At 41.5% G+C, this 17,259-nt stretch overlaps 1 protein-coding gene across 2 annotated transcripts in view; it reads left to right on the top strand.

Annotated features, from left to right (window-relative positions):
* Positions 1 to 15,603, top strand: part of FDFT1 (farnesyl-diphosphate farnesyltransferase 1) — a 33,320-nt gene extending 17,717 nt beyond the window's left edge. Inside the window, exons 4-7 of one of the 2 annotated variants that reach the window (XM_038573644.1) lie at positions 1,767 to 1,958; positions 7,209 to 7,385; positions 8,843 to 8,995; positions 14,674 to 15,603. In XM_038573644.1, the coding sequence (XP_038429572.1) occupies positions 1,767 to 1,958; positions 7,209 to 7,385; positions 8,843 to 8,995; positions 14,674 to 14,895 (744 nt within the window). In that variant the 3' untranslated portion in view covers positions 14,896 to 15,603. The remainder of the gene's footprint in view (positions 1 to 1,766; positions 1,959 to 7,208; positions 7,386 to 8,842; positions 8,996 to 14,673) is intronic. The other variant, XM_038573645.1, reaches the window with a different exon arrangement.
* The last annotated feature ends 1,656 nt before the right edge of the window (positions 15,604 to 17,259 follow it).

Raw genomic sequence — 17,259 nt, 5'->3', positions numbered from 1 at the left:
TCTACAGGAAATATAATGTTAGGTTGTTGAATACAAATTCTGATTAGGTGAAATTAAATACAATTCAATTTTAATGATTTTTTTAACCCCCTTCAACTTTGGAGGAAAAGGACTACCTCCATTCTAGGAATATTTCTATCTAAAGAATTCTTCTTAAAATAAAATCTGCCTTTCCTTGGGTAGCACTAAGGAAATACTAATGTATTTTATTTTATTTTTTAAAAGACTTTATTTATTCATGAAAGACAGAGAGAGGCAGAGACATAGGCAGAGGGACAAACAGGCTCCATGCAGGGAGCCCGATATGGGACTTGATCCCGGGACTCCGGGATCATGCCCTAACCCAAAGGCAGAGAGTCAACCGCTAAGCCACCCAGGCATCCCAGTACTAATGTCTTAATGTCTAGTAATTCTTTTTAAATTTCTTGTAGTTGTCCACAGCTCATTTCTCTATCTCATTTAGCATATCTTTATGCTTTCCAGATTCTTCCTTTCCTAGCCATATTTCAAGTACTTTCTTTTTGGTGTTTCATTGGGCCCCTTGATTAGTCTCTGGCTTTATGTTACTTTTCAACCAGAGGCTCTCCTCTTTGGTCTTTCTCGAACTTTTACCCTTCCTAATGTCCACCCCAGAGGGTACCTTCCTTAACTGCTCTCCACTTCTTAAATTGTGTAATGAGCATTCATTTCATAAGAGTGTTGCATTAACTTGTCTTGGGAAACTCTTTTCAGGAGAGGATAGCTTTGACAAACCACTTTTATGGGGAAAAAAATCCTTTGATGATCAAAAATGACATTTACCAAGATCTCTTTTGAGAAGAGGCAATTTCAGCAAAGTTGTTAGAGCCTACCTCCTAAGCCACACTGCCTGGCTTTGAGTCCCTGGCCTCTGACTTTCAGATGAGTCAGATGAGTGATCTTGGGAAATTAATTGACTGACCTCTAGTTGCCCAGTTTATACATTTGTAAAATAGTGATAGTAATGATACGTGCCTCATAAAGGTATTTGTGAGGATTAAATATGCAGAGTGCTTAAAACTGGTAAGGACAGAGCCATAGTACTTTGTTCTTCTATGAAATGAAGATTTTGAGACACTGCAAGATCCTAAAGTATCTTTAAGACAACTCCACTTCGTATTCCAGTTTCTATTAGAATATTCCTCATTCCCTTATTACTATCACTCTCAGTTTTAGGTATCAGAAAGCTTACTGTACTAGTTTATTTTTTCTGTACTTTTTTATTTTTTCTGTATTTACTGTACTTTTTTTTTTTTTAAGATTTTATTTACTTATTCATGAGAGACACAGAGAAAGAGAGAGAGAGAGAGGGAGAGGCAGAGACACAGGCAGAGGGAGAAGCAGGCTCCATGCAGGGAGCCTGACATGGGACTTGATCCCGGGTCTCCAGGATCAGGTCCCGGGCTGAAGGCGGCGCTAAACCGCTGAGCCACCCGGGCTGCCCCTTTCAATGACTTTTTATTCTAGGAGTAGTACGTTTTCATGCTAGACAGAGAAAAAAACGCAGTTGAAAAAAATAAAACCAGCCAGAGATCAGAGATCACTTTTGTTCAATCTTTTGTGCCCATCCTTCTTGGCTGTTTTTTATTCCTTACATGTACATAGTGTATACTTGTGGTTTTTAATCAAAACAAGATCTTGTCCATTCTGTTTGGAACCTGTTTTTGTTTTTATAGCTAATGATCTCTAATATTCCCATTTTAGTAAATACTGCATTATTAAAGTATTTTAAAAATATTGTTTTACAGTACTGTCACTATGTCGCTGGACTGGTGGGGATTGGCCTTTCCCGACTGTTCTCAGCCTCAGAGTTAGAAGACCCTTTAGTTGGTGAAGACATAGAGTGTGCCAATTCTATGGGCCTGTTTCTGCAGAAAACAAACATCATCCGTGATTATCTGGAAGACCAGCGAGAAGGAAGAGAATTTTGGCCTCAAGAGGTAACAGATTTAGGGGACTTGGGAAAAATAATCTTAAATACTTTTCTGAAAACAAAACAAAACTTTTGGTTGGAAGTGATGGAAATGTCGGTTCAAATAGCTTATCCAAATAAAAGAAAGAGAAATTAAACTACCCTGAACAATGTAAGAGGATTTATAAAACAGGTTATGACTTAGTTTGCTTCAAGGTAGACTGGCTAAGTCCAGGGATTCAGATTATATACATAGTGTTACACAAACATACATACTCTTACACAGAAGCTCTCTTTTTTTGTCACCTCTAGGATAGGCTTTCTCCAAGTGATGGATATAACAACTCATGACTCACAATCTACTGGCTTAATAAAAAAGTTCTTAGGAAGGCCCAGTTGGTGGGGCTTGGATCCTGTGCCCATCCCATAATAAGTTACTATAGCCAGAGGGCTGAGTTCTCTGGCCAGACCTGGATTCTGTCTTCCTAGCACACATAGATTGGATTCTTACCCAAAAAGGATTCTATGGCAGGAGGGAGGAAGATGTTAGATAGGCAAAAACTACAGGATGTTCATTATAAGGGACAGGAGTTGATCTTTGACTTAATTTTAAGAAATGGATAGGGAAGGGCAGGGATTGGACATGGGCTTTATTCAGAAGGAAAGCTAGAAAATCCTATGACTGTTTCCTGATTTTAATAATCCAACATTTGCCTATTGCTTTCCATAAAATGGTTCTCTGAAATCAAGTGCTTTTAATTTTTTTTTGAAATATTGTATTTATTTGAGAGAGAGACAGTATGAGTTGGGGGAAGGGACAGACAGTATCAGTTGGGGGAATCCCAGGTGGATTCCTGTGTGGGCAGGTTAGCAAAAGAGCTTATGACCACCCTTCCTTTGACACCACAGCTCAGTTAAGGGAGGGGATTTGTGTAAGGACCCTCAGTGAGTCAGTGGCCACCTAAAAGGGTCACCTCAGTCTGCTGAGTCTCAGCCAGAGTCTCCCCCATACCACACTGCCTAACACACAGGGGCATCCCTCCAGTGTGGTCGTAAGCACCAGCTCTGTAGTCCTGCACACAATTTACTTCCCTCTTCTCTGAAATTGAATTGTTAGACCACAGGGTGGTGGTGTGAATAAAATGAGCTGAACTTTATCCAGACTGGTTACTAAACGTCAATTCAAATAGCTTGACCAAAACAGAGATTAAAGAGCCCTGAGATACTATTTCTTGCTTAGGATTGGCAAAAAGTCCTAAATTTGATAATCCCTAAATAGGACTGGGGACACGAACACTCTGTTTGAAAAAAAACATTCTGTTTGTGTGCTTGGTGAGAGTCCCCTGTACAAACAACCCTGAGAGCTGGCCTCTTGGCAAGTGGATAATATGGGAAGTTATTGATCCACCTTTGTTTCTAATAGTTACATTTTATAAACCACTCAGATATTCATCTATACAGGACTGATTGAATGAACTATGGTATATTCACCTGGTGGAGGACAAAAAGAACTATACTACGATGGAGTAATCTCCAGGTTATATTATTAAGTGTAAAAAAGCAAGGTGCACAGCAGTGTAGTTTATTTTATTATTATTATTATTATTTTTTATTTTTAAGATTTTATTTATTTATTCATGATAAACAGAGAGAGAGAGAGAAAGGCAGAGACACAAGGCAGAGGGAGAAGCAGGCTCCATGCCGGGAGCCTGATGCGGGACTCGATCCCAGGACTCCAGGATCATGCCCTGGGCCAAAGGCAGGCGCTGAACCACTGAGCCACCCAGGGATCCCCAGCAGTGTAGTTTAAACAATAGGAGAAACCAAAACATAATAAAATGTGATTAATTTACTGTTACTGAAATTACTGAAACTATTACAGAAACTTTTGTAACTAATAGCAAATAGACAGTTGTGTTCCTGTCAGTTGAGGAGCCAAGATTTTTAGTCTAAAATAAAAGGTACAAATATAAAACTATGAGTTAAGTTAAACAAAACTCTCATAATCCTAAACTGAATTGGAAATATCAGTCTGAACTCCTGTTACAGATTCTCTTAAAAAAGAAAAAGTTCAGCTCTGTCTATGAAGAGGTATAGAAAGAAACCAGCAGTAGTATGTACTGCTGGTGTATCCGTTTGGTCTTTTAATACCATTTCACTCTATGGAATAGTGGGGGCAGGAAATATACAAAATGAGCTTGGAATACACTGTCATCCCAGGAAAGAAGGTAGCTATCAAAGTGAAGAGTACAGGATCCAATTTAAAGGGGCTTTCACTGGCTGCATATGGAATAGTTTGAGTATCAGAAGGGATAATAACTGCAATGGCTTAAAACACATCAAATGTATTAAAATCTAAAGAAAAATAAGCATGCGCCTCTTGAAAGATATTGGTGTGTTCCCTTATCAGGAGGTACGTAATGTCGATCTTTGCCAACTTTTGGTGTTAGCAGTTGTTAGGCTTCATGCCTAGTTCTGTTAATTTATTGTGATTACAGAACAGTATTTTTAAATCATTACTCTATTGAGACAGTTTACATACTATACAGTTTATCTTTCTAACATTTTTAGTGTTTTTTGTTTTGTTTTGTTTTGTTTTTGTTTTTCAGTATGTTCACTGAGTTGTGCTACTATCACCACAGTTAATTTCAGGACATTTTCATTTTTCCAGAAAGAAACTCCATGCCCACTAGCAGTCACTATTTTCCCCTGGTGTCTACTCCCCAGCCTTCGTTAACCAACCTTCTTCTTCCTGTCTTTGAGATTTGCCTGTTTGGGACCTTTCATGTAAAAAAGAATCATACAATATGCGACTGACTTCTTTCACTTAGCATAATGTTTTCAAGGTGCCATGTGGTAGCATGTATCAGTACTTCATTCCTTGTTATAGTCAAATAATATTCATTTGTATAGGTAGGCCATATTTTATTTATCCATGCATTAGGTGAGGAATATTTGGATTGTTGCCACTTTTTTATTATTAATAGTTCTGTGAACATTTGTATACAAGGTTTTGAGTGGACGTGTTTCCATTTCTCTTCGATATATACCTAGGAGAGGAAATGCTGATTCATATAGCTACCAACCTTTTGAGGAACTGTCAGACTTTTTCCCACAGTGACTGTACCATTTTACCAGTCCTGCCAGCAGTGTGTGAGGGTTCCAGTTTCTCCTCCTCTTTGCCAACACTTACTATCCTTTTTTATGTATGTGTATGACATCTTTTTATTGTGGTAAAGTTTACGTAATATAAAATTTACCATTTAAACTAATAGTTACACAATAACTACCTACTCCTTCTCCCTGTTATCTGTCTTTTTGATTCTACCCATCTTCATGGGTGTCAAGCAGTATCTCATTGTGGTTTTGATTTGCAGTCTCTGATAGCTAATGATGTGGAGCTTTTCATGTGTTGATTGGCCATTTGTATATTTGCTTTGGAAAAATATCTATTTGGGTACTTATCCTGAAAACTACTAAAATACTTTCAGATATTTTCATGATGTTGTTTGTTGTTATTATTGAGTTGTAAGGGTTCTTTCTACTTCTGGATAGAAGTCCCTTTTTTATCAGATACTTGACTTAGAAATATTGTCTCCCATTCTGTGGGCTAACTTTTTTCTTCTTTGATGATGTCCTTTGGAACATAAGAGTTTTTAATTTTGATGTGGTGTAATTGATTTAGTTTTCTCTTTTGTTATTGTGTTTTTGGTGTCATATGTAAGAAACCATTGCCTAATCTAAGGTCATGAAGATTTATGCCTACATTTTCTTCTAAGAGTTTTATAGTTTGAGCTCTTACATTTAGGGCTTTGATCCATTTTGAGTTAATTTTTGTATGTGGTGTGAGGTAGGGGTCCAGTTTCATTTTTTTGTGTGGGTGTCCAGTTGTCCCAGTACTGTTTGTGGAAAAGATTGTTCTTTCTTCATTGAATTATTTCAGCACCTTGTTGAAAATCAGTTGACCCTAAGTGAAGGTTTATTTCAGGACTTCCAATTTTATGCCATAAAGTAATTTTTAATTCTATAATTGTGTCTTCCTTTATTAGCTGGACTGATTTAACTCCCCTCCTTTAATATTTGCTTATTGAATGGTACAGTTGATGTATGGAAGGCAGTATATATATTTGATTCTTTTCTTTACCCAGCTTTTAAGATAATGAATTTTCTCTCATCCTCATAAGGTGACCAATTAGTTATTTTTTGCTATCATTATAAACTCAGGGATTAAAACATACTTGATTTGGTTTAATCTGCCATAATTATTCTCATTACTAAAGTTCAGAATTTCCCTCCTTTGGTCGGGAAGAAGTTCAGGTTGGCTCCTGAGTCCTCATGAGGGGACCCTTTGAGCGCTTCCTTGCCATTTGGTATGTGAAGATGTTCTAAGCTCATTTTGTACATTTCTTGCCTGAGCTCTGGATTCATCCAGCTCTTCAGGAAGCCTAGGTAAGACACCTGGGCTAATAGGAAATAGTAACCAGCACTGCACTTGGCTACTAGGAATAGTCATTGCTCTTGGGGTAGTCATCGTGTGTGTGCGTTTAGTTTTAAAACTAAAATATCTTGTAAGTTGGTACTGATATTTCCAGTTCACACATTCAGGACTGTCAGCTTGTTACATAATCTCCTCTGTATTACATCTCTACTTCATTGCTTCCTCATGGAGATTCAGAGATGCCAGAATTAGTATATGCCATAATTACTCATTTGCTTTTTTTCCCCACATTACAGATCCTGCCATCTCTTAATAGTGATGCTAATGCTACTGCCACCAAATATGATTACTGAAAATAATTGAAAAAATGTTTTTGCACATGCCATACTAATTCCCAATTTCTTATGATTGTGTTCATATCTGAATTGGCAGAGCAAGTAGCTATGGCAACCGTAATAATGTTTAATGTTTAGCTTGCAGTACTGTTATAGCTGATTTTGTATCTATCTGGTTACTTCTTTCAGGAGTAGACTAATGCCTTTCTGAATAACAGGAATCCTCTTTATCTGAAATCATCAAAGTATTGCTTAGTACACACTTACTAAATGTCCCCTAAGAGACCATTTCCCAAATACTTAACTGACTCCTAGGCTGTGATCAGACCCTGACAGGTTGTCATAAATAGCTACCGCATGGAGCTTAAAACAGACTTGATCTTGGGGAAGGATGAGTCCGGAGCTAAGAAAAATGTTACTGTGTATCATAGTTCTTACTCATGAATATTCTCTCCTGTTGCTTGTACATCCTTCCCTTATGCACATGCTATAACTTATTTTTAAGGTTTGGAGCAAGTATGTTAAGAAGTTGGGTGATTTTGCTAAGCCACAGAATATTGACTCAGCCGTGCAGTGCCTGAACGAACTTATAACCAACGCGCTACACCACATCCCACATGTCATCACTTACCTCTCAAGACTTAGAAACCAAAGTGTGTTTAACTTCTGCGCTATTCCACAGGTATGCGGTGGAGCTATCTTGTAGATGAGAGGTGGGAGCTAAAAAGAGTGGCATGGGGGTAGTGATGGGGATAGAGAGAATGCATTTACTATTTTGATTTGCTTGCATTTAGGAATATGGTTCCTTGGAAAGATGACTGGTCTATTTTCTTTTGCCGAGGGGGAAGCAGGCAGTGTTTCACCACACCTTTTCTCTGCCCCACAGCCACTACACCCACTCAGCCTCATTAGGTGAAGGTTTGTCATTACAGAGAGTCTTACTTAATCACCTAGTTTTTGCTGTCCTTTTCTCAGACTCAGGATAATGGAACCTGATACTATGGACCTAGCCCCTCAGTCCTCTACACTTTTTAATTGCCTTACCAGTTATTTTATTTTATTTTTTAAAAGATTTTTATTTATTCATTCATGAGAGACACACACACAGAGAGAGAGACAGAGACACAGGCAGAGGGAGAAGCAGGGTCCATGCAGGGAGCCCAACGCGGGACTGGATCCCGGGATCTCCAGGATCACGCCCCGGGCCAAAGGCAGGCACTAAACCGCTGAGCCACCCGGGCTGCCCTTTACCAGTTATTTTAGTTTTCAACTCAAGTACATGCAAGTCATGAGATTTAACTGATTTAGAAACTTGATTTGAAAAAAAAAGACACTTGATTTGATTTTTTTTTTTTATAAAGATTTTATGTATTTTTTTGAAAGAGAGAGAGTGTGCAGGAGCCTGGGGGGAGCATCAGAGGGGAGAGGGTGAAGCAGACTCCCCACTGAGCAGGGAGCCTAACTTGAGATTTGATTCCAGGACTCTGGGATCATGACCTGAGCCCAAGGCAGATGCTTAACTGACTGAGCCACCCTGGTGCCCCTTGATTTGATCTTTTAAGGACCAATCTTGAGTGGTCATTGGAGCTAAATTCTGCATGCCTGACTTAGGTTCCCATTTACCCTAGAGATAATTTGCCTATGAGCATTGGGGACTATGCCCCCTTCCCATTTCCCCCCCATTCCCTCCATGTTATTTTTCATGTGTAATGGATATGTTCATTGTAGGAAAAATAGAAAATTCTTTGTAAATATTATTTTGAGATACATTTTTTGGCTCATTACTCTAGCATGGAAAATGACTTACAGGCGTAATGCTTGTGTTTTTCCAAATAAAAAGGGGTCCTTGTGGTTAAACCAAAGAATATTTAAGACTTCAAAGACCACTTGATTCTATGTGTAGTTAGAGAAGGGACGAGTGGGAAAGGTCCAAGTTTTGACATGCTTTTTTCTTTGGTATTTTTTCTTGGTTATTTATACCTTAGCCCTTTGGGCATGTTCTTATTCTACAGAAGATTTTTTTCACCTTTTCATAATGGTGATTGTTTAGAGTGCCATTTCATACTTTTTTTCATGAAATTAGTTGAATTAGTGTTTTGTTTTGTTTTTTTTCCTCTCTCTCCCTCCTTCTATCTGTAGGTGATGGCCATTGCCACTCTGGCTGCCTGTTACAATAATCAGCAGGTGTTCAAAGGTATAGTGAAGATCCGAAAAGGGCAAGCAGTAACTCTAATGATGGATGCTACCAATATGCCAGCGGTCAAAGCTATAATATACCAATATATGGAAGAGGTGAGTTTTCGTTTAATTACCTGGAGAATTTGTAGCTATTTTTAGGATTTAAATAATATCACTGTTTAAATAGTTCATATTTGGATGTTAGATCATTGTTAACGACTCACTGTGTTATGATAGACAGGAGTTGGTGTCCTGTATCAGGAAAAAATGTGTACCCAGGTTGCTGATGGTTCTGATCCGTACAGCACGATAGTGGGAGGGTATAAATGCAGTAAACCCTTAGGGTAGAGCCCCTCAGTAGGATCAGATTTTTGGAGGGGGATGATGGTGTTAGAAGCCAACCAGGCTTCTTGGTTTATGGAAGAAGAAGGTGAAGCCGAGGCTTGTGCATGCTAATATAGTATTTGACCGAGTGGATCTCAGACTCCAGGCCACGATGCCTGACACTCAACCTGGTACTTCCCATTATTTCATGGGCTCTAACTGAGAAACCACAGTAGGAAATTTCAGTGAAGGAAAACCATCATGTTGCAATGATTTCTCAACTTTCTAATGCAAATCTCATTTCAAATGCCAAAACCACACTATAAAACAAAACAAATCTCCTGCTGTGGGAGATACAATATGACTAGGTTCAAAAAACTTTCTTAGAGGCTAAAACTAATCACCAGGCCTTAGAGCAGTAGTTCTTAATTGAAGGTGCACTCTCTCCCCACCAAGGGGCATTTGGCAATATCTGGAGACATTTTTTATGATCGTCACACTAGGGAGGGAGGTGGCTTCTGATGAGTGGAGGCCCTGCGGTCCTTAGGTATGTTCTACTGAAGATTGAACTACTACTACAGAAATACATGAAACCAAAAGACCTTCCACCTTCTCTCCCAGAGATAACCACTGCTGTCAATAGTTTTCTGCCTCCTTCCCATCCTCTGGTTATGCCTTTACAGGGATGTGATTTGTAATAGTGGTTTCCCCTACACAGAATTCTGCAAGACATTGATTTCCTCTGATTTCTATTGCATTTTGCACATTTTCCTTGGAGTTCCTACCTGTCTTCAATCTGACAAGCTTTGGACCTTGCATTTCTACCAGAGGCACCAGAGAAGACATAAGAGAAGATCCCATTTTTTTTTTTAATTCTAAAATTTTTTAGCGACTTCAACACTAGATAAAGTGTTCATTCGGCCAGTGACCAAAAAATTGCTACTATTGAGATTTAGGACAGTCCGGTTCATCGTAAATGGCCAGCATTTCCTCTGAGTTCCCTGTGTGCCTGGCATAGCAACTGAATAGTAGGTGGGTACTATTAATATCAAGGAAACCTGAGGCTGGAGCCATGATTTGGACCGAGATCTGGCTGACTTCAGAGCCTACGCTGTTCACTACAATCCTAAGGGGTTTGGATTACCCTTTCTGAACTGAATGGTGCCATATTAGACACTTTTCCTCCATTTTATATAAATTGGAAACCTTTTGTGTAGTTTGTAGTTCAGAGAAGATTTTAGTTCTGTAGTTTTATACTGACCACTAATTTTAGAGAACGATTTTTTTTTAAATGTTGTAGATAGTTCCATTACTCTCTTAAGATTCAGATTTTATCTGATGTTTTCTTTAACCATTGGAATTAAATCCTAGTTGTGATTCAGTTTGATTTAGGGTACAGGTAGGCAAACTACAGCTGGCTGCCCTACACCCTCATAAATAACATTTTATTAGAACACAGCCACACCTGTTTGCTTATGCACTGTCTACGGGTGCCTCATGATACAGCAGCAGAGTTGAGAGGCTGCAACAGAGGTGGCCCACAAAACTGAAAATATTTTCTGGCCCTTTAAGAATGTTTGCAGACCTCTGATTTAAAGCACCAGTTGTTTAAAAGTACTCCAGTGAAACTCAAGGTAATTTGGGGAAGACATTAATACTTGAGTTGATTTGATTCAGAAAAATCTCTGAAGACTTCCGAATGTGGAGGAATAAAATGTAATAATAGCTTTGATGTCAACATGAATGAAATTTCAAGTTAAAACTTTTTGTGTCAAGTCCACAAGTTGTCTGGCTTTTTTTTTTTTTTTTTTTTTAAGATTTTATTTATTTGTTTTGAGAGAGAGCACAAGCAATGGGGAGAGGCAAGGGCAGAGGGAGAAGGAGAATGGGGCTCCATCCCAGCACCCCAGGATCATGACCTGAGCCAAAAGCAGACACTTAACAGACTGAGCCACCCAGGCGCCCCAGTTGTCTGGGTTTTTGCTGCTGTCCAAATTTTAACACTGAATCCTACTTCTCCTCACTGATCAAGTTTGTTCTTTATGGGAAGACAGGAAGGCACATTTATTCTCTCAGGTATTGGGGCCTAACTGGTGGTCACAGTAATGCACTTGCAGGGGACTTTAAAGCTTTCCTCACGCAACCTGACTGCTTAAAGGAAGGGTTAGAGTGACAGCCGAACTGGCTGAGTAGGTGGGCACTGCTCCTCAGTGTCCTGCGTCCTCTGGAGCAGCCACAGCTTCAAACCAGTCTGGACACCTGTCAGCTGGCGAGAAGCTCAACCAGCTATTTTGGGACCAAAACAAATGCTCAGGCCAACAGCCAGAAACTATTATTTCCTTCTCTGCCAATCCTCATTCCTTGGCGAGGGCAATATTTTTCAAGTTGACACAGCTTCCTGTTTCACCCTGCACCGTGGTTCATCTGGAGCATTGTCCTGCCCATCAAGCCCTTTCTGTGCTCCTGACTCACAAGTATGGTCCTCCGGTCAGCCACGTCAGTGGCCCCTGGCCACTTGCTAGAATCTCACCCCTACTCAAACCCATTGAATCAGAATCTGCCTTTACCAGGATCCGCAGGTGACACCTGTGAACCCAAAGTCTGGAAAGCACTGTTGTAATCCCCATCCTCTCCTGACCTGGCTCTGCCTTTTCACCATGTGAAGAAGTGTGAGCTAATGTGCTATGAAGCCCCTCCACACCTCTGTGTCCACCTCTGCTGTGGGAGCCTACCCCCTGCATGTCCACGCTCCTGCTCCCCACTGTCGCCCCCTCAGGGTCGGCGGCCTCTTTATCTGCAGCTCCACCAACCGCCCCACTCTAGTCACTCCTCTAGTGTATGTATGCTCAGGCCACTCTGCTTAAAAAGTGGGCACATCACTCTCAAAAAAAAAAAAAAAAAAAAAAGTGGGCACATCGTGACCCTGGCCTGGCTTTGTTCTTCTTTACCTGCTCTCCTCCCCCTTCTCCCTCACAGTTAAGCTTCTCAAAAGATACATATACTTCATGTTATTCCTCCTTTTTCAACCCACCTCATGCTAGCTAGCTTTTGTTCCTATCTTGTCATTAGAACTTTCCTTACTGAACTGATTTGATGACCTTCTAATGACCAGTTTTTTAAGTGTCCCTGATCCCATTGTTTGACAATGTGGTTCTTTTTCACCTCGAAAGCCCTTTCCTCTCTTGGCTTTTGTGACACTCATCCCCGGTTTAACCTCTTACCTGTCTACTCCTTTGCCTTTCTGACTCCTTACACTGTTATTTCCCAGAGTTCTGTCTTAATTTTCATTTTCTCTCACTGAGCAAAAGCTTTCTGGCATTCTCTTTGGTGGCCAGGCTTCTTCCTCCACCACATGCTCATCACTCCTGACTTGATTACTCCAGCTCAGGACTTGGTCATAACCTTTTTTTTTTTCTGGTTAATGACATTACCATTTGCCTGATCAAGCAGTCCAGATAACCCAGGGTCCTCTGTTATTCTCTCTAAGCCTGATGTATAGGCATCTCCCTATCCTGCCTGTTGTACCTGTGGACCTTCCTACTCCTCAGAATTTTGCGTGCATTGCCCTCTGACCAAGCAATTCTAGGACTTTACATACAAAATTAACCAGAAAATGTGCAAAGGTGCTTATCGTAGCATTTTGTCCTCAGTCCTCATTGGGAATGAATTGATTAAACTATTAGAGTACATTTGCATTATGCGGCTTGTGTTTAAAACTGGAATGGCATCATTTTCTAGGTTCTGGCATTAAGAGATGTCCATAAAAAAATTATGTAAGTGAAAAAAGTGAAATTGCAGCATAATATATTTATAGTCTATTTTTAAAATAAAATTGTGGGGGCTCATGACCTGAGCTGAAATTAGATGTTTAACTGACTGAGCCACCTAGGGGCCTCTCTATTGCTTGTTTTTAAGAGCATTACTCCATCATCTAAAATTTTTTTAAAAAGACAGTAGAAAGGAAATTGCAGTTTCATCCTTGCTTATGTTTTTCTCTCTAAAGCTACTCTTGGTAGCATAATATTAGGTATTAGATATCATTAGCATATTTCTTTCTTTTTTTTTTTTTTAATGAGCTTTATGCCCATTGTGGGGCCTGAACTCATGACCCCAAGATCAAAAGTTACATGCTGTCTTGATGTAGCAGCCAGCCCCTTGTAGGCATATTCTTTTATTTTCTTGTTATACTAAATTGCAGCTGGGCCTTTTTGGTGGGGAGGTAGGAGGGTGGCAAGAATATGAAATATGTCTGTGAAAAAACATGCCTATTATATAATGGAAATTTATGGAAAAAATTATTTAAAAATATGCCTGCTCTGTTGTCTGCTTCCTCTTTGCCTCTGTCTTGGATCATTCCCACTTCTCACCTCCATCATCTCTTAACTGCTCTGTCAGTTTGAGTCAGTGACGATTTGTGCAGGGCCTCTTGTGTGCCAGGCACAGAGCTGGGCAGGAGGCAGAAAGATGAGGCGTGGTGCCTTTGAGTCTTGCAGTCTAGGGAGACACAGAGGATAGCTGAATTCAGTGTTAAGCGATAAGGCGGCACATGGCCCAACTGAGGGGTTCAAGGCAGGTTTTCTAGAAGACCTGATACCTAAGCTGAGACTTGGGCAACAGGTGAGAGTTGGCCGGGTGAAGGAGCATAACAGGGGCATTCTAGGAGGGGGGAATGATGTGAGCGAGGAGCAGAGCATCACACTTGTGAGACAACGGTCGGCAGTTGAAAGTTCAGACACTCAGCAGCTGATTGGGAGCCACTGAAGGTGTCAAGCAGAGGCCTTCAGTTTCTTTGGTGACGGTATGGAGAGCAAGCGAGTGGACTTGAGGGTTCCAGTAGAGTCAGGAGCTCAGTTTGGAGGCTGGTCATAGCTCAGCTGAGAGGCTTGGAGGGCCTAGCCCGCAGCAATAACTGTAAGCATGGAGGTGAGGCCTGGGTTCAGCAAATGCTTTGGAGGTTTGTGGAGGGGTAGGAGGGCAGGGCCCCTGAGAGGACTCTAGGATGACTACTCTCCGGCTTCCAGCTTCTGCTTTGGCCTTTCTGCATCTAGCCTGTGGCCTACACCGTAGATCCGTCTTGTTTGTCTGGCTGCGTTTGCCCAGTCTCTCCGGTATCCTTTCCCCTTTCCCCTCTCCATGTTGCTCTGCTCCAGCACAAACTCTGCGGGCGCAGCCAAGCTCTCCCTCTGTGCCTCGCTCTGTGAGGCGTTGTGGACATGAAGATCAGTGAGGACCTGGGGGCAGGGACTCCCTGGTGCTCCCGAGGACTGGCTGTGGGACGAGGCCAGCCTCATTGGACATCCTGTCTACTTGTCAAGTGGCTTTGGGTTATTCCTTTCATGTCCTCATTGGTAAGATGGACATAAAATACCTACCTGTTGAGGGTTATCATAAGAAGTAAACACAGAAGATGCTTATAAAGTTCCTAGCACCCAATAGTGCCGCTTACTGCTTTTTCCTTTCTTTCACAGATTTATCATAGAATCCCCAGCTCAGACCCATCTTCTGGTAAAACAAGGCAGATCATCTCTACCATCAGGACACAGAATCTTCCCAATTGCCAGCTGATCTCCCGAAGTCACTACTCCCCTATTTACCTGTCGTTTGTCATGCTCTTGGCCGCCTTGAGCTGGCAATATCTGAGCACCCTGTCCCAGGTCACAGAGGACTATGTTCAGACTGGAGAACACTGATGGGTATCAGTCCAGAAGCTACAGTTCATCACAGATCGACCTTTTCTTCAAGAGAAAGGATATCAGTACACCCCCCACCCCTTTTTTTCCCTTCCTGCTTTAATCCCTGAAAGAACTTGGTGGACTTGGGACTTTTAGAAACTGTGACAGGCAGTTGAGAAGCTAAGAATAAAAGGGGTGGATACGTCCCCCTCAGCAAGCAGGCACTTGTGGGCAGCACTCACCTCTGTGCGGTGGCAGCAACGGAGCGCTCCTGGCTGCCCGTCAGGGGAAATGGTTGCTTATGGGGCTGCCGAGAGATATTTAGGGTGAATCCTGGCTAGAATCATAATTAAATGTATTTAATTTGAAGCAACCTTGGAGTACATGTCCTTGTGGAAAGTGAAGTGAATTTTCTCAGTTGGATTCCCGTTTTTCTCATTTTGCTTTCTCCAATCGATCTGAATGTAGTAGGTGTCAGTGTTTGTGGGTCTAGGTAATGGCCTCATGTTTCCTAAGAATGCAGACTGTCTTCTACCCATGAAGACTAAGGACTGATTCTGGGAGGGGTTCTGGAATTGCTTCCTCATTTAAAAGTTTAGCTTTCAGAAAGACTGCAGGACTGCTTTGGGCCCCATCGTAGAAGATTGGCCTCCAGTTAAGGCTGACTTTTTGAGAAGACATCATATATAAAGATGTGTTTATAATAAAGAACTGAATTACTTTGTATTTGTCGAGGGCGGCTTACTCGAAAGCCTGGACATGCATGGCCAATAGGAGCTCAAGAATGGAGTTAGTGATGGAAGGACTGATGGCTGTCTGCTGCCAGCACACAGCCAGCCAGGGTGGTACCAAGGAGAAGGGTCTGGCTGCCTGGCCTCTGCGTGGCTCTGCCTGCAAGAAATGAGCACGGGGCAGCCTTGCTTCACTGGCCAGCTGGCTCTCACTTAGCTGCATGCAGATGTTATCACATCCAGGGATTGTGTTTGTGGGTTTTTTGGTCTTTTGTTTCTTTTTTAAAAGAATCTGTTTCTATACTGAAGCCTCAAGAAAGGCACAAGTGTTTTCAGGCGATGGGCTAGAAAGCCGAATGGCATTTAGCCAAATTCTTCCGGCACCACTGTTTGCCTTGTCTTTAGCCCCACACAGCGGGGCGGGTGTGAGGTGCGCTCACTCGTGACTACTGCAAATCAGCCTGGGCCCCGGAGGACACGGCCCCTCTTTCTACGGTGGTTTGAAAAAGCCCCTCAAGCTGAGGAATCCCCATTGTGGGGGCATTAAAGGACTTAATGGGAGCCGTTATGCTCAGTGTACATAGTCTATAGTCTACTCTCCTGCTGCAGACCTTCATGTATGGTGATTAATCACCAAGCTGAGGGCTTTCTCCAGCAGTAGTGCTGGCCTCGAATTGTACTACACAAACACATTGATTTTCTTCCTGCTGCTGCCACCTGATGCAGTGGCTTAGTTTGGGTCCCTGGAAGCTGCTGTTAACTGGTTCATTTGAAGCTCAGCTCTGGACAAACTGGTCACCACCACGCTGAAGCCAGTCATTTGCCACGTGGAGTACGGCTATGAGCCAGATTCCACAGTAATTTTCCAAGTATTAAGCATCAGAACTTGGTTTGAGATTCCAAGGTAGGTTGTTAGAAATTTGTGTTGAGGTGCCAGATGAGTTCTGCTATGGCCCATGTAGGACAGAGGACAACCTGGTGGAGAGTCTTGGTCTGAGGTGGATGTATGGCTCAGTAATGACCTGTGGGACTTTCTGAGCTTCTGTATGGTTTAGAAGATCTCCTAGGTTCCTCCTCGCCATAAAATAACTTTTACTGTCACTGACTTCTGCAAAGTCTAAGCTCTTATGCCCACTCCTGAGTGCTTTAGATGATTTTTCTTCTAAAAATATTTCTCTTAAAATTGCCAGATAAAATACAGGATGCCCAGTTAAGCTTGAATTTTAGACACACTAGGTTTCTTTTTTTTTAGTATAATTATGATCCAAATATTGTAAGGACCTATTCCTCCTAAAAAATTACTTGCTCTAAAATTCAAATCTAATTGAGCATCTGGTTTTTGTTAAATCTGGCAACCCCACCCTCTGCTCCACACTTTAATCAAATGTATAGCATCTCTGGCCTACAGTCTACTTGATTTCTACTTACAGTGGAATATTTTAGCTTTTCCTCAGAGGAGTATTTGACCCATCTGAATCTAGGGCTCTAAATTTAAAACTCCGTTATGTTACAACAGACCGGAGTAGGAGCCCAATCTCCACATATTGGGAGCCTTCTAGAGCTCCAGGTTAAAGCTGCACATGTGCATCCCCATCTCCCTTTTGGAGCATTACCTGGAAGCCCCATTCAATCACAACCATTCCTCTGGGGC

The sequence above is a fragment of the Canis lupus genome, chromosome 25 (assembly GCF_011100685.1).
Source record: "Canis lupus familiaris isolate Mischka breed German Shepherd chromosome 25, alternate assembly UU_Cfam_GSD_1.0, whole genome shotgun sequence".
NCBI lineage: Eukaryota > Metazoa > Chordata > Mammalia > Carnivora > Canidae > Canis > Canis lupus.
This window is presented reverse-complemented; position numbering and strand designations above follow the sequence as displayed.